The 22,112-nt window shown below is 47.8% G+C and overlaps 1 protein-coding gene across 2 annotated transcripts; it reads left to right on the top strand.

Annotated features, from left to right (window-relative positions):
- Positions 1–687: 687 nt before the first annotated feature.
- Positions 688–21,769, top strand: AARS (alanyl-tRNA synthetase). 2 transcript variants are annotated; one of them, XM_029208905.1, is made up of 21 exons: positions 688–731; positions 4,371–4,535; positions 7,366–7,554; positions 7,873–8,018; positions 9,670–9,861; positions 10,371–10,515; positions 10,863–11,008; positions 11,684–11,792; positions 11,947–12,097; positions 12,811–12,935; positions 13,373–13,517; positions 14,357–14,535; positions 15,226–15,339; positions 16,417–16,623; positions 17,123–17,307; positions 18,537–18,645; positions 19,316–19,429; positions 19,979–20,098; positions 20,222–20,308; positions 20,715–20,828; positions 21,240–21,769. In XM_029208905.1, exons 2-21 carry the CDS (start codon positions 4,392–4,394, stop codon positions 21,423–21,425), a joined length of 2,907 nt encoding a protein of 968 aa, XP_029064738.1. In that variant the 5' UTR covers positions 688–731; positions 4,371–4,391; the 3' UTR covers positions 21,426–21,769. The 2 variants fall into 2 exon arrangements, with proteins under 2 accessions (XP_029064738.1, XP_029064747.1); XM_029208914.1 differs by having other exon boundaries at positions 724–871.
- Positions 21,770–22,112: the final 343 nt, after the last annotated feature.

Raw genomic sequence — 22,112 nt, 5'->3', positions numbered from 1 at the left:
TTGCAGTTGAACAGAAACGGGTTTGAATCTTTGTTCTTTAACTTACTTTTCAGTGTGTACTTAGGCAAGGCAGTTACCTCATCTGTAAAAGGTATGCCAGTTGGCCTGCCTCATACACAGTTTAAAAACTAAACGAAATAATGTAGGAAATGTTTAATAATGCCTCACATATAAACATTAACTATTACTTTTCAAAGGCAAATCGAGGACCAAATGCCAATTTAATTGTCTCTCATAGAGTATGTTATTTTTTCCACACTAAATCCAACAAGGTCTAAAGGACAAGTGTATCCATGAGCACAACGTATCAGAATCTGAGGTCTGCATACCATTCTGCAACTAAAACCAACATAACTAGATACTAAGAGCTGTGACCTCTACCAAACACACGTCACCATTTCCCCCTTATTAATCATGTCAACGACTAGGATTTAGAGTATGGATACTAAAATGTCGGTCCCCAGAAGTCCACATCCTTATTTGTCACGTGACATGCCCCAGTCCCTTCTTTCCCTGCCATTGCATCAGCCGATTTAGAGCCGCCTTCCCAGAAACCAACTAATAAGCTGATTCGTGCTCCAGTTGACTGGCATGTCGGATAACCAATAATTTCTCGGAAAGGTAAGGCGCGGCGGGGCACTTTCCATCCGCTCGCTCTGGTTGGACGGGGTGGTGCGTGCTGCCAAGGGCAGTGGTTTGGCGCTGGTACCTCTGCGTGTCTGCGGGAACAGGTAACCGTGGCTCCGGGCACTGGGCTTTGAGGGAGGAGTTAGGAACTGCGACCCTCGGAAGAAGCAGATTGACCTCTGAGAGAGTTCTACGGCGCCGCGATAGCGGCTGTGCTTGGCGTTTGGACCCTGGGCCAGGCCCTGTGAGTTCTCTGGAACGGGGCGCGGGCTGCAGCCGGGGTTGAGGCAGCCGCTTGGCGACACGGCAGCTGGAGAGTGGCCTTTTGTCAGACCCTTGTTGCGCTGGGGGTGGAGTGGCCTCGGGTGGCCTTGCTGAGGACCGAGACCTTGGAAGGATCACTGTTGTCGCTGACCATCCGCCCAAAGCTGAGGTTTTATCTCCCCTGGTTAAATCCCCTAGGGGCGGGCGGGGTTGCGGGCGGGTAGAGTGGTCAAGACGGGTGGAATCTGGCTGTGAGCCGTTCCCTAAATTCTTAAAATTAGCTAATAACTGATAGTAGTCCGAGCCTACCTAGAAGCAATTTCCGTTCTCCATCACGTTTAGCTATTACTTTTTCAGGGTCTGCGTTTCCAGTGTGCTTTAAGTTCATTCGCAGTTCGCTACTAAAGGGTTATTAATTATACCATGAAATACTTAGCAACCACTGTGCTGGATGCTGAGGACATACCCTTAATGGTGAGCAAAAACCACCAGTCATGATTCTCACTGGGCTGGAACTTACAGCCTGTTGGGGAGATGGACCTCCAGCTGTCAAATGCCTGTGCAAATTATGACGGGAGACACCTGGGGCTATGAGACTAAAATAGGAAGAATCTGATTAAGAAGGAGAAGGCTTCCTTAAATAAGTCTCTTTGAAATTGAGATGCCAACAATGAGAAATAAACTAGGAAAAGGCAAAAAGGGAGAATAGGGTAGTCAGCTTACCTGGCAAGTGAAGAGCATGTTGAAAGGTCCAGTGGCTGGAGCCTTAAACCCAAAGGCCAGTGAGATTTAAGGTACTTAAGACCTTTACAGTTCCTGCTGGGAAATGGAATCTGACCTCCTTTGTGCTACCTCTGTACCCAATATAGCCTTCCTGTGTATTTATATTGAATAAATGAATGAGTGGTGATGGTGACACAGCCTTTAATAGTCCCAGCGTCCATAGGGCCTAACAGCAATATATTGGATCCTTTTACCTCATACTGCAGTTATTTCTGTGACTATCTCCCTATTAAGGGCATGGACTCTCTTTCGTCTTGGTTCCTAGCATACAGTATGTATTCAGTACGTTGAATGAATAAACAACGATGGAAAATTCATGTGTCTTTTGGAATGGAACTGCTTATTTTCCTCAGGTAACACATTTAGAGGAGGAGCAATGAACATTCTGAAACAGCTGTGATGTCGCTGCTCAGTCAGAATTAGCACCGTACGTTCATTGTTGCCACCATGATTAATATTCATTGAGAGCCATGATGAGAAGGGTCGAGGAAGATAGAAACCGTAGCCTTGACTCCTTAGCATGAACAGAAAATCCTCAGCTGTGGGGATTTTAGTCAGCTCCTTGGCTCTGTCTGCCCGTGTTTCACCATCTTTTTGCCCAAAGGGCTTTTTGTTTGAGTAATGAGTTGATTGAGTTGTGAATAAATCAATTGAAATTGTGATTAAACATAAATCTAAGAGTCACAGTCTCATCATGTTCGTTGTGTACATCTTTCTTTGTATCTTCCTCCTAGGAAGGAAGAAAACTTTGAGCTAAGTGATGTAAAGTAGTAGTATCCAATTTGTTCCAGGTTACAGGTTGCTTCCAGATACAGGATGGCTTTTGGCCTTACACCCCAGGTGGCGTAGGCAGAGTAGATCTTACTTTTTTACAAAAGAGGAAACAAATTTAGGACAAAGTGCCTTTTTATTTAATTGTTTATTTTGGTCATGCTGTGAGGCATGTGGGATCTTAGTTCCCCAACCAGGGATCGAACCCACGACCCCCACATTGGAAGCGCGGAGTCTTAACCACTGGACCACCAGGGAAGTCCCAAAGTGACTGTTTTTTAAAATAAATTTATTTATTTATTTGTTTGTTTATTTTTATTTTTGGCCGCATTGAGTCTTCATTGCCGCGTGCCAGCTCTCTCTAGTTGAGGCGAGCGGGCGCTACTCTCCGTTGCGGTGCGCGGACCTCTCATCGCGGTGGCCCCTCCCGCTGCAGAGCACGGGCTCTAGGCTCACAGGCTTGAGTAGTTGTGGCTCGCGGGCTCTAGAGTGCAGGCTCAGCAGTTGTGGTGCATGGGCTTAGTTGCTCGGCAGCATGTGGCATCCTCCCGGACCAGGGCTCGAACCCGTGTCCCCTGCATTGGCAGGCGGATTCTTAACCACTGCGCCGCCACAGAAGTCCTCAAAGTGACTTTTTAAAGGTTAGAGCTAGGTCTAGAATTCTAGAGACTTTTAGATAATGCTGTGAATGAGATGGTTCCTATTTTTCTAGACACCCAGTGCTACATGGCACTACAGCTCCATGCCAGTGATTAGTACCCTCTACCAAGGCCTGTCACTTCTCTCTAACCTGCCTGTCAGAGAAGCCGTGTAATATATGTGAAAGAGCTTTGGAACTGTAAAGCTGTTTTACTCCTAATTTCCCTCTCTTCTGATTCCCTCTCTCTTTCACTGGCTCTTGAGCTTTACTTCCTCAGTGTGGCTACAACGTCCTCACTCCCTAGCAGTCAAATAGCTGGGAAGGCAGCAGTTTAGCAGTTGGTTTCTGGAGGAGCTAAGTGGAGGCAGGTACATTCCTGCTACTTACTTGCAGGGCAGTTCCTTGTACAGATGGGCCCATGCCCAGGTCCACTGTTGCCTCCCCTAGATGGTCACGCCAAACCTAGAGGCCCTGGCTTTGGGGGATAGTGGAACTTTGCATGTTCTAGGCATGTGGGTTAAGACAGAGCTGGAAGGGCCCTTAGAGTTCATCTATTATGGCCCCCTTTTTTTGGTGAAGTAATTCCCTTAAGGACTTGGAGCTAGGGCTGGAACCTGGGTCTCCTGAGCCTCCCTCGTCTCCCGGGGGCTCCTCTGCTAGACTGAACTGTGAGGTTTTATTCCCATTTCTTTTTTTTTCTTTTTTAATTTATTTATTTATTTTTGGCTGTGCTGTGTCTTCGTTGCAGTGTGCTGGCTTCTCACTGCGGTGGCTTCTTGTTGCGGAGCACGGGCTCTAGGCGCGCGGACTTCAGTAGTTGTAGCACATGGGCTCAGCTGCTCCGCGGCATGTGGGATCCTCCCAGACCAGGGCTCGAACCAGTGTCTCCTGCATTGGCAGGCGGACTCTCACCCACTGCGCCACCAGGGAAGCCCTATTCCCATTTCTTAATTCCTGACCTAGGGCTTGGAACAGCGGACGCTCCGTACATTTTTGCAGTGAATGAATGCATGAAGAAACCACCTCCTCCGCTTAATGTGTTGGTGTATTGAACAGATTGAGGTTGGCCCGGGAAGGAAGAGCATGTGGGGTTGCTGTCTGCTACTGCAGCAAGTTTTGCTTCGATGATGATTTTAGCCTTGGACATTACAACATAGAGGTTTTAGGATCAAACAGCTTACCCGTGTCCTGCTTTGACATGGCCTGAGAAGCTAGGAGTCTTGTGTAATGTTTACTTATCTTAGTTTCAATTCCCCTAATTTTCTTTCATTTTTCCTTTGGTTAGTTCCATAGGGTTATTTTCGAGATGGACTCAACCCTAACAGCAAGTGAAATCCGGCAGCGTTTTATAGATTTCTTCAAGAGAAATGAACACACCTATGTTCACTCATCTGCCACCATCCCTTTGGATGATCCCACTTTGCTCTTTGCCAATGCAGGCATGAACCAGGTAAGGGTGTTTTCCCTTCCCCTTGGCTTTTTTGTCCACAGAGGCAGCAAAGCAGCCCTGGAGTCAGTCAGAATCCCAGCTCTGTCCTTCCTGTGTGATCTTGCAGAATCTACTTTATGTCGTTGAACCTCTGTTTCTTTGTCTGTGAAATGAGGAATAATGATAGTGCCTGCCTTTAGGTTGTAGTGAGGAGTAAATAAAATAATGCATTTAAAATGTTTAGCACAGTATTTGAAGTGGGTACTTGAATATTAACTATCATTATTTTTAATTATGATGAGAGACCCCTATACTCATGGATTAAACTTGTATGCCTCTCAAGAAAAATACAGCCTACATCTAGTCTGTAAAGTTTTGCCTTTTTTTTTTTCTCCTAAGGAAATAGCTGTGCTTTATTAAAATCAGAGGCTGGGTTAATCTTGCTGAGCCCTGAAGAGACTTGTTAACTCAGCTGTTGTGGTTGTCCTTCATCTTTTCATTGTCCTTGTTTTTTTCTTTATAAAATGTCAGTTCTTCAGGATTCTTTTTTTTTTTAAAGGAGCTTTTATTTTATCATTTTTTAATTAATTAATTAATTAATTTTTGGCTGTGTTGGGTCTTCGTTTCTGTGCGAGGGCTTTCTCTAGTTGTGGCAAGCGGGGACCACTCTTCATCGCGGTGCGCGGGCCTCTCACTATCGCGGCCTCTCTCGTTGCGGAGCACAGGCTCCAGACGCGCAGGCTCAGTAGTTGTGGCTCACGGGCTTAGTTGCTCCGCGGCATGTGGGATCTTCCCAGACCAGGGTTCGAACCTGTGTCCCCTGCATTGGCAGGCAGATTCTTAACCACAGCGCCACCAGGGAAGCCCCTCTTCAGGATTCTTTTAAGGCTTTGCTTTCATTCCCATTCTAGGCCATGCACAGTCTTATTTTTTTCTTTAATTAATTAATTAATGTATTTATTTTTGGCTGCGTTGGGTCTTCGTTGCTGCACACGGGCTTTCTCTAGTTGTGGCGAGCACGGGCTTCTCATTGCGGTGGCTTCTCTTGTTGCGGAGCACGGGCTCTAGGTGTGTGACTTCAGTAGTTGTGGCACGTGGGCTTCAATAGTTGTGGCTCACGGGCTCTAGAGCGCAGGCTCAGTAGTTGTGGCGCATGGGCTTAGTTGCTCCGCAGCATGTGGGATCTTCCCGCACCAGGGCTCGAACCTGTGTCCCCTGCATTGGCAGGTGGATTCTCAACCACTGTGCCACCAGGGAAGTCCCATGCACAGTCTTATTGACTTTTTTCCTTTTTTTAAACTTCTTTCTTGAAGCTACTGCCACGAATGCCAATTCGGATCTACTGCTGACGAAACTTTATTAGTAGGATTTGTGTTTGGGGCAATTGAACTATAAAAGATATTTAAAAGTTTTATTTTTGGAGACAAGCATTTTCTTGTGAAGTAATGAGAGCATCACAAGTTTATAAAGCTGTTTAAAAGGAGTTTTTCACTGTACCTGTGACATTGAAAACTATTTAATTGGCTGGAAGTGGATTCAGGTTAGATGGGGCCCTCAGGACTTTCCTTTGGAGGTTCTCTGGGTGACTGCTTAGCCCGGTGGACCCACCAGCCCTTAGGATGCCCCTCACTGTGGGATAAGTTGACATTTTCTGTTCTCTCAGGTCTCTTCTCTGGCATGGAAAACTAGAGGCACTGGGAACATTTTCCACCTGTATTACATGAAATTATAAAAGTGTTTTCAGTTGTGTGAGTCCCATGCATACACCTGGAATTGAGGGCACTAATTTTAGGTGGACTCTTTCAAGGTGGTGTGTTTTCTGGAATACTGGAACAGTTTTATTCTACTCAGCCATACCTAGGCTTTGTCTTCTCCCACATGAACTGAACGTACTTGGCAGAAGGACCATGGAGTCCAAGGTTTATAAACATTCTCTGAATAACAGTAACTAGTAGCCTGCATGTAGCACCTCCTATACGCCAGGCATTGCTCTGTGTCTTATGTATATTAACTCATTTAATCCTCATTCTGTGCCATCCTACTGAGGCACTGAAGGCGCAAGTAAACTGCCCAAGCTCACAAAGCTGGTAAATGCTGGAGCATGGATTTGAATCCAGGCAGTCATTTGCTTATGTGCTGTATGCCTCTTAATCAGAAATACCTTGTGTTTTTTTTGTTTGTTTTGCTTTGTTTGTTTTTACATTTTGAATTAGTATTTATTGAGCATCTATTCTTTTCAGGTACTTTTCTAGGTGCTAGATAATAGCTAAGTAAGATAGTTTCTGCTTTTAAGGAGTTTACGGTCTAGCGCAGGACTGTGCAGTGTACTTTCTGCAATGATGGTAATTCTATATCTAATCACACACCAGCCATGTGTGATTATGGAGCTAGTGTGACTTAGTGTGACCAAGTGGTGCTAATTTTACTCCCTGAACAGGTCTCAAAATTTTTTCTTCCTTATCACCTTTACTACCAAGCCAGCACATTGGTTTTAGAATATGTTCTTCCAGAAAGATGGTATAAGCCCTAACTGCAGAGACTTGAGAGGAAACACAGGTTTCACTGCATCAACCTTGACTGTTATCCCAGATCTGGCAGGGCTTTCCTTTGTGCAGTTGGTGTTACTGGCAGTGGTGGAGACTGTTGGAGAACTAGGACCAGGGAGGAGCTGCTCCAAGACAGGCTGCCTCTGCTGCAGCCCACAGGGCCACCTGCCTCTGATAAGTTTCTGTATTGCAGGCTAATCAAATCCGGAAATGAATAGTCTATGTGTGTTCTCTTCCTGCCAGCCTGTAACCACCTGATATATCTGCAGCTCTTTAAAAGTTGAAATGTTCCCTTTCTTTTTTAGTTCAAACCCATCTTTCTGAATACTGTTGACCCATCTCACCCTATGGCAAAGCTGAGCAGAGCTGCCAATACCCAGAAATGCATCCGGGCTGGGGGCAAACACAATGACCTGGACGATGTGGGCAAGGATGTCTATCATCACACCTTCTTTGAGATGTTGGGCTCCTGGTCTTTTGGAGATTACTTCAAGGTAAGTTCAAAGAGGAGATCTCTGAGCAGAGATCAAAGGAATTTTGAGCAAAACAGTCATTTCTACTGAGGGAAATGGGTTCTAACTTTGATGGTTTCATGATACAAAATATCATCTAGGAGATTCAGAAGTGAAGGACATTTATCAATTCTAAGACTTCTTGGAAGCAGTACCTGTAATTTTGTGATTTCAGTTTACATGTGGATTTCTTGTATAAATTTGACTGTTTATGGTGAAGATACTCTATTGGACCTCTCCTACTCATATTAAATAGATTCTGGTTTGGTTATATTCCACATCTTTTTGATCGTTTTGTAGGAATTGGCATGTAAGATGGCTCTAGAACTTCTCACCCAAGAGTTTGGCATTCCAGTTGAAAGACTCTACGTTACTTACTTTGGGGGGGATGAAGCAGCCGGCTTAGAACCAGACCTGGAGTGCAAACAGATCTGGCACAACTTGGGGTAAGAATGTAGCTCGCATGTGGAGAGTATGAGTACGGAGGAATAAAATGGTTCCTACACTCAGTGCCAGAGTGGGGTCTTAGGACTTGGGGTGCATTGCCATTTCCTATTTTGGGGTGTGTATGTGGAGGTGGAGGTGGCTGGGAGTAATTATCCTTTGGTGCATCCTTTGCTTCTTAGTAGGTTTACTTGATCATTCTGTCGTTGAAAGCCAACATAAAGAGTCTCGTGGTTTTTTTGTTTGTTTGTTTTGTGGTACGCGGGCCTCTCACCGTTGTGGCCTCTCCCGTTGAGGAGCACAGGCTCTGGATGCGCAGGTTCAGCGGCCATGGCTCAGGGGCCCAGCCACTCCGCGGCATGTGGGATCTTCCCGGACCGGGGCATGAACCCGTGTCGCCTGCATCGGCAGGCGGACTCTCAACCACTGCACCACCAGGGAGGCCCCGTGGGTTGTTGTTTTTTTAATGTAATATAATTCTAATATAAAATCACATAGCATAAAAGGTAACATGATAGATGAGCAATATGTGTTCTGGGCTTAGAACATAATAGAATTTATGAAGCTCTGTATCAAGAGGAATCTGATTGTGGAGTGATGTTCCCCTATAGATAACAAGAATGCCCATGATGTCCTTGTCTCATTTTCCTATTCTTTTTACTTAAACTCTCTTGTCGTTTAGTGTGTAGCTTTTTATATACTTAAGCACTGCTACTTCTTTATTTTTAATTTTTTTTTAAATTACTTTTACTCAGGGTATATTATTTCAATCCAGCTTCCCCTTGTACTTGGTCTGAAATCCCTCTTTGGTTAGACTCTATAGTCTAAATGTACTTGGATGTTTTGAGTAGTAACACATGTGAAACTTAAAATACTAATCTTGACTTTTTGAATCCTGTTTTACTTGGCTTGTATATATCTGTACTTTGTTTTCAAGCAAGCATAATCTTTTTTGAGTGCTCTGTTATCTAGCAACTCTCAGCAGAGTCAATATTTTGGAAATGTTTTAACCTTAAATTCTTTTTGGTATCATCTTAAGGTAAAAGACAGATGACTAAATTGGGGCATAGAGAGGTGACTTTAAATGATCAGCTGCTTTTTTTCAACACTTATGCTGTCATAATATAATTGTTTTCATTTATAAAAATGAAGGAACATTTGCAAAGAAACGTGCAAAGAAATTTGTTTAAATTCTGGTCGGGAATTCCTGGCGGTCCAGTGGTTAGGACTACGCACTTCCACTGCATGGGACACGGGTTCCATCCCTGATCAGGGAACTAAGATCCCACAAGCCGGGCAGCCGATAGATAGATAGATAGATAGACAGACAGACAAATAGGTAAATTCTGGTCATATTCAGTATAAACGTTTTCATTTTTATGTGTTCCTGTCTAGGCTTTATCTATATCTTTGCATGTTTTTATTTATTTATGATCACAGCATATGTGCATTTTGTATTCTGTTGTAGTCACGCTTGAAAAGAATCATGTTCTGCTTCTTTATCAGGATTTGAATGCAGACTCAGCACTAGTAATTGCCAAAGAATGAGCCTTCTTTCTAGAAATGCATAAGGATCTCCTTTTTTGGTGGATGCAAGTCTGTGCAGAATCCTGTCACTAGCTATAAATGGGCTTATCTTCCCGCTCTCTGCAGGCTGGATGACAGCAAAATCCTCCCAGGCAACATGAAGGATAACTTCTGGGAGATGGGTGACACGGGCCCTTGTGGTCCCTGCAGTGAGATCCACTATGACCGGATTGGTGGTCGGGATGCGGCGCACCTCGTCAACCAGGATGACCCCAATGTGCTGGAGATCTGGAACCTCGTGTTCATCCAGTATAACAGGTGGTCTTGGGGTCCTGATCTGTTCCTGCTAAGAGCAGCACCTTTCCTCAAGCTGCGTAGAGCGAGAGGAACTCAGCGCATGGCTGTCTTCTCATCCTCGTCTTTGGGGCCAGTGGAGCAGTGCTAAAGGCATCATGGGATCTTGTGGACATTTGTTCAATTTTATTTCTCAGGTTTTCCCTCTGATCTCTGGGACAGGGCTGGGCCTATTCTTTTATAAACTAGTTTTATTCCACATACTACCTGCTTAAGGGCTATTCCTATAATGTCATTTTTGCTGTAATTTGAACGGCTGTTTTAAAGCTCATTTCCTTGAAGCTTGCCTCACTCTTTAATGAACCCCAGAGTATTTCTTCCCATTCTCCCTTCACTCCCCACCTCCCACCAAAACAGGCAGAGGCAAATGGCAAATAGTCACAGCCTGCAAACTGCAAAGTGAGTTCTGCCCAGCAGGGAGAGGTGGCAGCCTGAGTCCGTGTTTCATCCTCCTCTTTCTCTGGATCTTGCAGGGAAACCGATGGCATTCTGAAGCCTCTTCCCAAGAAAAGCATTGACACAGGGATGGGCCTGGAGCGACTAGTGTCTGTGCTGCAGAATAAAATGTCCAACTATGACACTGACCTTTTTGTCCCTTACTTTGAAGCCATTCAGAAGGTACTGGTCCTATTGCAGACTTCTGTGGAGGTTTCCAGGCTGGACCCTTAGTACTGTCAAAGATAAAACAATCATATGCTTTGCCGGGTGAGGGTACCTGTGACCATCTACCAACTTCACTGTTAATAACACAGGGGTCTAAGCACAAGGCACTGTATTTTATTGTGTGCAGGGGCCTAGCTGGAGGCTCTTCACTCTTGCTCCTGTTACCTTTTTTGGGGTTATAGGATCTGGCAAGAGGTCATCCTTTCGATTTATGCCCCGTCAGTCCTCTCTGAACCTCCTAGGGTGAGGCAGCACTAGAAGGGCTGCTTCCTGATGAGCCGCCTCCTGGTTTTTATCTGTAGGGCACAGGTGCTCGGCCATACACTGGCAAGGTTGGTGCTGATGATGCTGATGGGATCGACATGGCCTACCGGGTGCTGGCCGACCACGCTCGGACCGTCACCGTGGCCCTGGCTGATGGTGGCCGACCTGACAACACAGGGCGGGGGTAAGTGTGTTACACGTGGGGCAGGGTTAGGACTGACGCTGTTGAGTTTTATGGCTCTCTGTGGAACTTAACACCGTACTTCATTATTGTTTGTCTTCTAGGTAGTTGGAGAGATCCTTTTATTTTTTTTAGGGATAAAGGGAGTCTCAGCTCACTTTGAAGAGTTCACTATATTAAATTTCTGCTGCCAAGTACAAGATGATAAGGATTGTATTTAGGGTTGTCTGATAAGATACTGGCAGGGGCAGGGGAGATACTGATGAACCCCAGGCAACTTCATTACTGACAGCCAGGACCCAGAATTGGATTGTGGGCATCAAGTTGGCCGTCTGGTCTGTACTTCTTGCCTTCATCTCTGGTTCAGCAGAACAAGCTTGGAAAATAAACCAAGGTTACCCCAGGTTATCCTTTTTTTTTTTTTTTTTTTTCCAGGTTATCCTTGATGCATCTTTGTGGATATATTACTGAGTTTTATGCTGGAATTAATGTTAATGACTTTGGGGGAAATGAAAAAAAAAAAAAAAAAAGAAAAAGCAGGCTTAGGATAAAAGAAAGAATCTGAAAGAGAAAGACAAAAAATTGGTCATGTTGCTTGGGTAGAATTCCAAAGGACCCACTACCAAACGCTCGGCTGGGAATGTTGTCTAGCAGGAAACTGGGTTCTGCCTCTTATAGGTATGTGTTGAGACGGATTCTCCGCCGGGCTGTTCGATACTCCCATGAGAAACTCAACGCCAGCAGGGGTTTCTTTGCTACATTAGCAGATGTTGTTGTGCAGTCCCTGGTAGGTGTATTTTCTGTTCACCTCTTCTGTACTGAAGCACATACCTTAAAAGGTGTAGAGTGGGAGATATCACACTGTTAATGAGAATTTTTAGAGGAGTCATAGTATAGTCCCTGTCTTCATTGGGCTCATATCTGTGTCTCCCGTTTACCAGGGAGATGCATTTCCTGAGCTAAAGAAGGACCCAGATATGGTGAAGGACATCATTAATGAAGAAGAAGTGCAATTTCTCAAGACGCTCAGCAGAGGGCGTCGCATCCTGGACAGGAAAATTCAGAGCCTGGGAGACAGCAAAACCATTCCCGGTAAGGACCGGTTTGTTCCTTTCTTCAATAGGCTGGTTCATCTTTCTGGAAGAGGCAAGCCCTTTCTCACAAACTGACAGTGGACTCCTGTGTCTCCAAAGGCTGAGCATAGCTTGGTTAGACCACTTTTGGTGTAAAATGGGGTTTATAGTAAGATTATAGAAGTAACATATTATTGTGGCAAAGTATTCAAACAGTACAGAAGTAAAAAGTGAAAATCCTCTTTCCCAAACTCATTTCTCAGAAGTCACAACTCTTTGGAGTTTGTTGTATAACTATTCAGGACTTTTCTGTATTTGCATACAAACGCATATAGGGGTGTGTGTGCGTGTGCAAGCAAAAAATGGGAACGAGTAGTATATAGTGTTTTACAACTTTAATTTTTTACTGGACAGGAAAATTAATTCCAGAAGTTTTTACTTTTTATGGAAGTATAATATAATGTGCAAGGTGAAAGCCTGATGAATTTCCACAAACTGAACACACTTGTGTTCAGATTAAGAAACAGAACTTTTCCAGGAACCTCTTGTGCTTCCCCCAGGTTGACTGCAAAAGATTTGATGGATTTTCTGGCAAATACACAGAACCATTACTAACTTGCCTGGCTCTTTAATCCCTCCTGTCACTGCCAGTGTCCTCCTGGGAAGGGGTTGGGATGGAAAGGAAGGGGGGCCATCCCTGTCATTCTTATGTGATTCCATTGTGCTGTGTAGGGGACACTGCTTGGCTCCTCTATGACACCTATGGGTTTCCAGTGGATCTTACTGGACTGATTGCTGAAGAGAAGGGCCTGGTGGTAGATATGGATGGCTTTGAAGAGGAGAGGAAGCTGGCTCAGGTAAAGCATTTGGGGAGTGAGCAAGAAACTCAGCCCCAATCAAGGCAGGACTTGGCTGCAAGGCAAGAAAGAGTTTCCTTCCATTAAAGTCTTTGAAATTCTGTTTTTCCCAAGACCAGTGAGTCTCAAGTGGGGGCAGTTTGCCCCCCTTTCCCCAGGGGATATTTGGCAGTAGCGTATGAAGGTAGTTTTTGGTTTTCACAACTGGGGATGGATGCTACTGGCCTGTGGTGGGTAGAGGCCAGGAATGCTGCTCAACCTCCTTCAGGGGACGGCCTCCCAGAACAAGAGTTACCTGGCCCCAAATGTCAGTAGTGCTGAGATCAAAAAACTCTGTTCTAGAGCTTTACATTGGGCATAGTTTAGCAATTTCAAGTCCTTCAGATTTCTTTTTCTTTGATATTAAGGTAACTTATGCTTATTTCTCTTACCGGCAGCTAAAATCACAGGGCAAGGGAGCTGGTGGGGAAGACCTCATTATGCTGGACATTTATGCTATTGAAGAGCTCCGGGAAAAGGGTCTGGAGGCAACAGATGATTCCCCAAAGTATAATTACCATTCGGACTCCAGTGGGAGCTACGGTATGTTAGTGTGCTCATCTGGGGTGGTTTTCAAGCAATGAGTCTCAAGATTAGGAACCCAGGATATCCATGGTAGCCTTGCCTGCAGTGCTGTGTAGTCATGCTGTGTAATTTTATACTCAGAGAGACCCATGGTGATTGACTTTCTATTTATTTTGGAATAATTATAGATTCACAGGAAGTTGTAAAAGAAATTTACCAGGAGATTCCTTGTACCTTATACCCAGTTTTCCCTAATTGCAACATCTTGCAGGAAATAAGGAAAATGACATTGACTTATAAAATTCACTGTGGCTGTTGAATTTTGCATCGGGATAGTAGCATTCTAAAGTTAAGACAACTCAAAAGAAATATACTGGTGCTACATGTTTTTGGTTTTTTTTGCTCCAGCAGAGATACCTAAATCTACGTAAGGAAGCCCACAAAAGGAATACATTCCTTATGAATTGACCTTGGAGTAGGGAATTTATTACTACTCTTAAATACCTACTAATCAAATTCATCAGGTTTCTGTTCAGTAGCTCACAGTTAGGGTGACCATCTGTCCCATTTTCCCAGAATTGTCCCAGTGTTGACACTGAAATTGTCCCAGTGTTTTCCTCACACCTTGGGAAATCCCCTGGTCCCAAGCAAACCGGGACAGTTGGTCACCCCTACTGAGTATTATATTCTCCAGTAGAAAACCAGCATGTTAAGCCCTTTTGTGGAGTCTAATAGGCTTCTTCCAACATGAAATTAGACAATTAGGACCTAAGGAGAGTTTGAGAAATAGAATCCGATAAAAGCCAGCTAAGAATGTGTGAATGAAGTCATCAACCGTGTTTTCCCCTTGTATGCAGTGTTTGAGAGTGCGGTGGCTACAGTGATGGCTCTGCGCAGGGACAAGATGTTTGTGGAGGAAGTGTCCACGGGCCAGGAGTGTGGGGTGGTGCTGGACAAGACCTGTTTCTATGCCGAGCAAGGAGGGCAGATCTACGACGAAGGCTACCTGGTGAAGGTCGATGACAGCAGCGAAGACGTGAGCCAACAGTTCTTCTTCATCAGTGGGGAGCGGGGGCCCAGCAAAGGGCCGGGCCTGGGCGCCGGGCAGCTGCTCTGGCTTCTTGGTGCTCCCAGCCCTGAGGCGCAGACACCACCGATCTTTGGGTCGTGTTCTGTGGTCAGTGTTTCTGAAGCCGAGGGAGCTGCTTCTTGTACTGTGTTGCTTTCATCACCGTTAGGTCCCCTTGTAGCAGGATCCTTGCAGCCAGGCTGCTTAGGTTGATCCCTGGTTCCTCCAGGCTTTCCTTGTAAATAAGGAGAGATAGCTCTCTGGAGGGCAGACATCCTTGTAGAAGACGTGGCCTGTAGCTCAGCCACTGCTGTCTCTGTGGTCTTGGATGAGTTACCTAGTCTCGGGCTTGAGCTTCCTTACACTGGCTTTAATTCTCTAAGATGCTCCTTAATGGAGAGTGTGTGTGTGTGTCTGTCTCTATGTATATATACACATGTATTACATATTTAAAGTGTTGTGTGTTTGTAATGATAAATATTTATATAGTGATCCATATATATATGTATGTGTGTATATATAATGGTATTAATGGTATGTGTGTATAGTACATAAAGGGAGAATTCATATTTATGTCCATTTATATATATACATATATACACACACATATGTATTTGGATTTATTTATGTATTGGTCTCCTCCTTGACTCCTCTTAGAAAACTGAGTTTACGGTGAAGAACGCTCAGGTCCGAGGAGGGTACGTCCTGCACGTAGGAACAATCTATGGCAGCCTGAAAGTGGGGGATCAGGTCCGGCTGTTTATTGATGAGGTGAGTTTGAGTTGCTTTAGGCTGGTTAGTAATCATCTTTCCTTCCCCTTTTAAAAAAAATGTCAGCTTTATCGAGGCATACCTGGCATGTAGAATTACAAGAGTTGTTTTAAAGTGTACGTCATAGTGATTTGATGCAGGTTGTGAAAGGAATTCATCTCCTCCTCTGGCTTTAAATTGGTCCATCATTACTGTCCCTCCTAAGTGAAATTACAAGTAGATGATTGCGTGTAAGGTGCAGAAGTAAATTTTGAGGGATGTCACTGAGAGTTAAATCTGTTCCCAAGTTAGACCACAGTGATTTCAGTTGAGATCCTGTAGCTTCATTTTCACGGATTGCCTTTCTCCAGCTTAACCTCAAATACTTCTTCAGGAGCCAAGGATCCTGTGTTAAGAAATAGGTTCTGCTGCACGTGCCAGAGCTCCAAAATAATAGTAGCATAAAGCAAGACGGAAGTGTGTTTGTCACCTGAAAGTCTGAGCTGATGCAGAGGCCCTCCCCACAAAGTCACAGGGCCTTGCTCTTCCTTGCTTTTGTTCCACCATCATTCCTGGGGTGTTGCCCTTGCTTTCATGGTCCAAGAAGGTAGCTATGCGATCCATTTTCTAGGCCAGGCGTTGGTGGACTTTTTTTGTGAAGTGCCAGATAGTAAATATTTTTGGTTTTCTGAACCATACTGTCTCCATCACAGCTACTCGACTCTGCGGTTGTGGCACAAAAGCACCGTAGGCAATACGTAAACACACGGGTGTGGCTATGTTCCAATAAACCTAGATATAAAAATGGATTGCAGGACGGGTTCGGCCCACAGGCCATAACTTGCCAACTCCTGTTCTAGAAAGAGGAAGGGGACGGTGTGTTCCTTTAAGGGTACACATCACTTCTGCTCACAGCCCACTGACCAGAATTTAGTTACATGGCCACAGTTAGCGGCATGGGAAGCTGTAGGCTTTATTCTGGGCAGCCATGGGTCCAGCTAAAAACTCTAGTACTTGGGAAGAAGAGGAGAGCAGGTGCTGGGGGCCGAGCAGCAGTCCGCTGCAGACCTCTCCACCAGCCTGCTCTGCCCTTTATAGCCCCGACGGAGGCCTGTCATGAGCAACCACACAGCCACCCACATCCTGAACTTCGCCCTGCGTTCCGTGCTTGGGGAGGCTGACCAGAGAGGCTCCCTGGTTGCTCCTGACCGCCTTCGGTTTGACTTCACCGCCAAGGGAGCCATGTCCACCCAACAGATCAAGAAGTCCGAGGAGATTGCAAACGAGATGATTGAAGCAGCCAAGGTAGGTTGCGTTACATGCGAGCTCTTGGGTCATGAACTCCACTCCTTCCTGCACCATCGCTTTCTATGTACGGAGCCGCCCCCGCCCAGATGCTCTCACTCTGTCGAGCCATAGTCTGTCCGGTGAACACATGTGTTCAAAGCAGTGATTCTTAACTGTGCTGGGTAGGGGGCAGTGCTGGTGTTCAGTGGGGGACCTCAGGGAGGTCTTTGGTCCGCCCCTTCTTTAGGACAACCAGAGCTCTTTTAGTTAAATCTGTTTTACATATAGCACATCCATTTAAGATTTGGTTCACAGTTTAACAAAGTAGTTGGAAATTCCTATTTTGACCCCCTTGACTTTACACATGGGGCTTTATTTTGGGAGGCTCAGGGCACGTGATGCGCAGAACCGAGATCAGAAACCCAGAGCCCTGCCTGCAAGACTCCCTGCTGCTTCCTACTGCACCTTCAGAGAAGATCTTTTCCCAGCTTTTTTTCCTATCTTCTTTCCGTGGCAGCCCGTCTACACCCAGGATTGTCCTCTGGCAGCAGCTAAAGCCATCCAGGGCCTGCGGGCTGTGTTTGATGAGACCTATCCTGACCCTGTGCGAGTCGTCTCTATTGGGGTCCCGGTGTCTGAGCTGTTGGATGACCCCTCCGGTCCTGCTGGCTCGCTCACTTCTGTTGAGTTCTGTGGGGGAACGTGAGTACCTCAGGGGGAGCAGTGGGTGGACCTGCCTTTCGTTAATTTGCGTTACCCTCGGAAGGTGTGGGTAATAGGCTAGACCAGCTCTCACTTGTCTAAGGATGAAACAGAGTCCTCAGAAATGCAGTTGCCAAACAGCATTCCCAGGAGTCAGCATCTGTGTGCTCCCATCAGACCCCTGCGTGTCTGACGTTGACGTTTACTGGGTGTGTGATGAAACGTTCTTCCAAGGAGGGAAGGTGAAAAATGTCATCCTAACACTTACGGCTGCTTGCTCTCGTTCCCTGGACGCATGATGACAGGAGGCCTGGGAACTCATGATTCCGCAGGGCCCTGGAGCTTCTGACCTGGTCCTAGCCCCTTTTCATTCCCAGGGCCTCACATAGTTCCCTTTGCAGGCTTGAGCAGCATCTGTGGAATTAACCTCATCGTCGCAGAGCCCCTGAGTCAGGCCCCACGGTAGACCCGGCTCAGTTTGGCTGTGGGCAGCCACGTGTTTCTGCCAACTTGGAGTCCTCCATAACCCTTGGGGTCTTTCTGGGACCGTCTGGTGGTCTGGGAAGTTCCTGCCTGCCAAGAAATCAGGGGGAAAAAAACATTCTTAAGGCCATGATAGAGCCCATCCAGGTCCTCCTGTGAGCCTCAGGCAGGCAGAGAGCAGGTGGGTGCATGGAGGATGGGGTAGGGATCTGGGAGATCACATTCCAGGCCTCCCTCTGTCCAGTAGAATTGGGCCTTCAAATGAGTCCCACATCTGCCTTAATACCTCTCTCCATGACACTCTAGAGCACTGGAAACAGCTTTCGGAGACTTTACATCATCCTTGCGGAGTGGCTGAGAGTAAATGAGCGTTTGAGGTTCTCTGAGCCCCTGGGGTTGTCTGAGGTGCTGTGGTAAGACTTGAGAGGGAATCCACCGATACTCTCAGGCTGTTGAGCAGGGACAGACGGCAGCAGTGTGGTGAGGGACAACTACCCACATTTCATGCGTGAGAAAACTGAGGCACAGGAACGTGGCGCCTCGCTCAGTGTCGGCCCAGCCAGGCCTTCCCTGACTGCCTGCCCCTTCCAGGCCACAGCTGCGTTCTGAAATAAACACGAAGGGCCTTTGCTCATCATCCCCTTGAGGGAGCTTCCCTGGGAGCGACTACCACTTAGGGCTCCTGCCTGCCAGCCAAGGGCTCCTGGGTGCCGTGAGGACCATGAACTTTGCCTTCTGCCATTCAGGCATCTGCAGAATTCGAGTCACGCGGGAGCTTTTGTGATTGTGAGTGAAGAAGCTATTGCCAAGGGCATCCGGAGGATTGTTGCTGTCACAGGTGCCGAAGCCCAGAAGGTGAGCAGGTCAGGCTGGTTTGTGGCTTACTTGAACAAGGCAAGCGGGGCCCAATCTGTGGATCCACAGTGCCGATGGTCACGTGGCCGCTGCGGTCAGAATCGGAGGTACAGCACTCCCTCCAGAGTGTCCTCCCATTACCCCGCCTAGCGGAAGAAAGCCAGCACCGCACGAAACGCTCTAGCTATCTTACATTTAATCTTTTAACATATAGGTAGATTCTGCCATAAGATGTCTGTGTCTAGGAGGGTAGGCCACAGTTTTGCTGTGGCTTCTGTGCCCCCAGCACTTAGCCACATCTCCCTTGGGGTATGTACCCAGTTTGAGATGCATGGAGTATGGGGACAGTTGCTCTGGGGGTGGGGACTGTAGCTCACGCCTGACGTGTGCCGAGGCTTGAGGAGTGATGATTTCATAGGTGGGAAGGGCTCCTGGCTCATGAGTTCTCTGTCACCCCCTGAACCTGAGTTCCGCTGGCCAGGTGTGTGAGGAGGGTGCTCCTTTCTGGGGCATGAGGCTGCAAACACTTGCTCCTGAAGGAAGAGAAAGTTCTGGTGTTCTGGGGGTGTGTTGTTCCATAGCCTGCCATTGGTGTCTGCCACCGTTCACAGAGTCGTGAAGCTGAAAGTTGCCTGACCCACAGTTTACAACACTGATTGTCTCCTCCCAGGCGCTCAGGAAAGCGGAGAGCTTGAAGAAATCTCTCTCTGTCGCGGAGGCCAAAGTGAAGGCCCAGACTGCTCCAAATAAGGACGTGCAAAGGGAGATCGCGGACCTCGGTGAGGTAGGGGCGGCCTCCCTCCTCAGGTCCTGGTTCTCGGTGCAGTGGGCCTTTGGACTGACTTCGGATGTCCGGCAACCTTGCCAAGGGGGCTTCCCGGATCCTGGCCTCCGGACCCCTGGAACCGGCTGCTGCCCCCGTTGCCGATGGCAGGGCAGCCCCTTCTGAGCACTAGTGGGCACTGGTGTTGAGGGGGGTGGGAGAGGCACTGTGGGAGCCCACTGTCTCCGGGTCTCCTGGTGTTTGTTAACATTCGGTGGCTTCCCATTAGCCCATCACGGGCTGTGTTCACTGCCGTGGGGGGACCAGGTCTAATGGGGTCCCAGCTCTCTTTATTCTGCCCCTTTCTCTCCAGCCCTGCTCCTTACAACTCATGCAGTTGCTCATAAAGTGACTCGTCTCAAGGCCAGTGGATTCTTTTTGTTCTTGTGTTCTCTCTCCTTCTGGACACTGGTTGGGGGACTCTGGTGTCAGAAGCTAGAAGGGTGGGGTGGGCTCACATCCTCGCTCCTCGTGGCCCAGCTCCCAGTGGAGTTCCTGTTCTGGTTCCAGGCTCTGGCCACCGCAGTCATCCCTCAGTGGCAGAAGGATGAATTCCGGGAGAATCTCAAATCCCTGAAGAAAATCATGGATGACCTAGACCGGGCTAACAAAGCAGATGTCCAGAAGCGGGTGAGTCCTGGCAGTGCAGGAGCCGGGAGGATTTACCCAGCAAAGGCTGTGCAGACTGCTCGCTGGGTTTCGGAGTCTGAGCCTTTGACCTGAGGCCTCTCCTCTGGACTCCCTTCCTTGCAGGTGCTGGAGAAGACAAAGCAGCTCATTGACAGCAGCCCCAACCAGCCCCTTGTCATCCTGGAGATGGAGAGCGGCGCCTCGGCCAAGGCAAGCCAGGGTTGGGGCTCCATGGCACCACCCTGTGCCTGTCTGCTGCTTGTCTCCTCCTCTCGGAGTCTCAGCCTTCTGGTGGCTGAAGTGGGAGCCTTGTGGCTCTGAGCAGAGTAGTTGCCTGACGGCCCACTCTCTGGGACTGAGGTTGGGCTGAGCCATGAAGAGAGCTGGTGGCTGGAGAGCTGTGGCTCCTCGAGGTGGAAGGCGAAGCTCCGAGCCAGAGCGTGGGCGAGGCCCTGTGCTTAGTCCTCCATCCAGGCTCCCGGGACCAGCACCTGCTCTTAGAAGGGGGTAGGGGGTGGGAGCTCTCTGAGAACTGAGCTCTGCAGACCCGCTGCACTTGTAGAGAGCGTGGCCCCCTTCCCCAGGGCCGTGGCCTGAAGCCAGGTTCTCCCCACAGGCCCTGAACGAAGCCTTGAAGCTCTTCAAGACGCATTCCCCTGAGACGTCTGCCATGCTCTTCACAGTGGATAATGAGGCTGGCAAGATCACATGCTTGTGTCAAGTCCCCCAGGTCAGAGTGCCCTGCAGTCTTGCTCACAGCAGCTTTGTGCCAGTGGCCATAGCTTTTCTCAGGGAGCTTGGTTCTTCTTACACCTGTTTGCCAAGACCCATGTGTGTTTGTGCAACCCCTGTTAGAAGTGGCCGTTTTCCTGCTCAACTGTTTGTCACCTCCCCAGCACCCCTTCCCCTCAGGCTCTCCCCTCCCTGGTGGATATGTTTAACCGTGATGGCTTTGCTACTTGGTATGCCTTGCCCTGGCTGTCGTACCCACTGTAGGATCTCTCTTAGCTCTGGCAGCATGCATCACCCAGGGCAGGATTGAGTGTCAGGCTCCCCCATCCTTTTTCCATCCCACCCCTCTCCTTGTCTCCCTCAATCCTGTCCTCCGTCCTGACCCCCACTTCTCCTTTCTGTCTTCTAGAATGCAGCCAACCGGGGCCTGAAAGCCAGTGAGTGGGTGCAACAGGTGTCAGGTCTGATGGATGGCAAAGGTGGTGGCAAAGATGTGTCCGCTCAGGCCACAGGCAAGAACGTGGGCTGCCTGCAGGAGGCGCTGCAGCTGGCCGCCACCTTTGCCCAGCTCCACCTGGGAGATGTGAAGAACTGAGGGGGAAGGGAGGCTTCCACGAGGAGGCATCTCCCCCACACCCAGATGGATCCGTCCAGCCAGGAGCGCTCCATCCCCCACAAGGACATTCTAATCATGGGACCTTTAAACAGCCCCATCTGTCCTCCTAACCCAGCAGTAACTGGAACTTAGCCTGGGAGCCAGCCTGTGACTCAATTCCCACATTACGCTTCTGCCCTGAGCACATCAGCGCCATCTGTCTAGAACCACTACCCCAGGATTGTGTCTGTAGAGTTCTCTGCAGACCCAAGGCTCTGGGCCTGCAGGGAGGAATCGTTTTTGCTGCAGAGAATAAAAGGACCATGTGCAATACTCGATAATGCTGTGTGATTTCTTATCTCCTTCTCCCCTCTCTCCCCCACCCCCCACCCCACGGGTGCCCCCAGTGTGACAGCCCGTGGCTCCCTGGGTGTCTGTAGAATAAATGCTGTGGCTCCAGCTGGCTTCTGGTCGCAGTCCTTGCCGAGTCTAGCCCCAGACCCCTGAAGTTCGGGAATAATGGCTGCTGGATTTTCCTCAACATCTGTGGAGGTGGCCCACAGAATAGAGCCCCTTGTAGGAGAATATCTTCATTTCTTAGGCCCATATCCCGTTTCCTCACTTGATGTGCAGGTTGGGCGTGAGGTCAGAGGCATTCTTTGGTATAGGAGGTGTTTAGGGTACATC

The sequence above is a fragment of the Monodon monoceros genome, unplaced genomic scaffold, assembly GCF_005190385.1.
Source record: "Monodon monoceros isolate NGI ecotype Baffin Bay Population unplaced genomic scaffold, NGI_Narwhal_1 Super_Scaffold_10, whole genome shotgun sequence".
NCBI classification, from domain to species: Eukaryota; Metazoa; Chordata; class Mammalia; order Artiodactyla; family Monodontidae; genus Monodon; species Monodon monoceros.
The sequence above is the reverse complement of the archived record's forward strand: the minus strand, read 5'-3'. Positions and strand labels throughout refer to the sequence as shown.

What these genes read in the sequence shown, in the direction of transcription:
- AARS (XM_029208905.1), top strand. Translation starts at nt 4,392, where the DNA reads ATGGACTCAACCCTAACAGCAAGTGAAATCCGGCAGCGTTTTATAGAT. An exon ending in CAGATCTGGCACAACTTGGG is followed by an intron (nt 8,019 to 9,669) that starts GTAAGAATGTAG and finishes CGCTCTCTGCAG; the next exon opens with GCTGGATGACAGCAAAATCC. An exon ending in GCTTGTGTCAAGTCCCCCAG is followed by an intron (nt 20,829 to 21,239) that starts GTCAGAGTGCCC and finishes TCTGTCTTCTAG; the next exon opens with AATGCAGCCAACCGGGGCCT.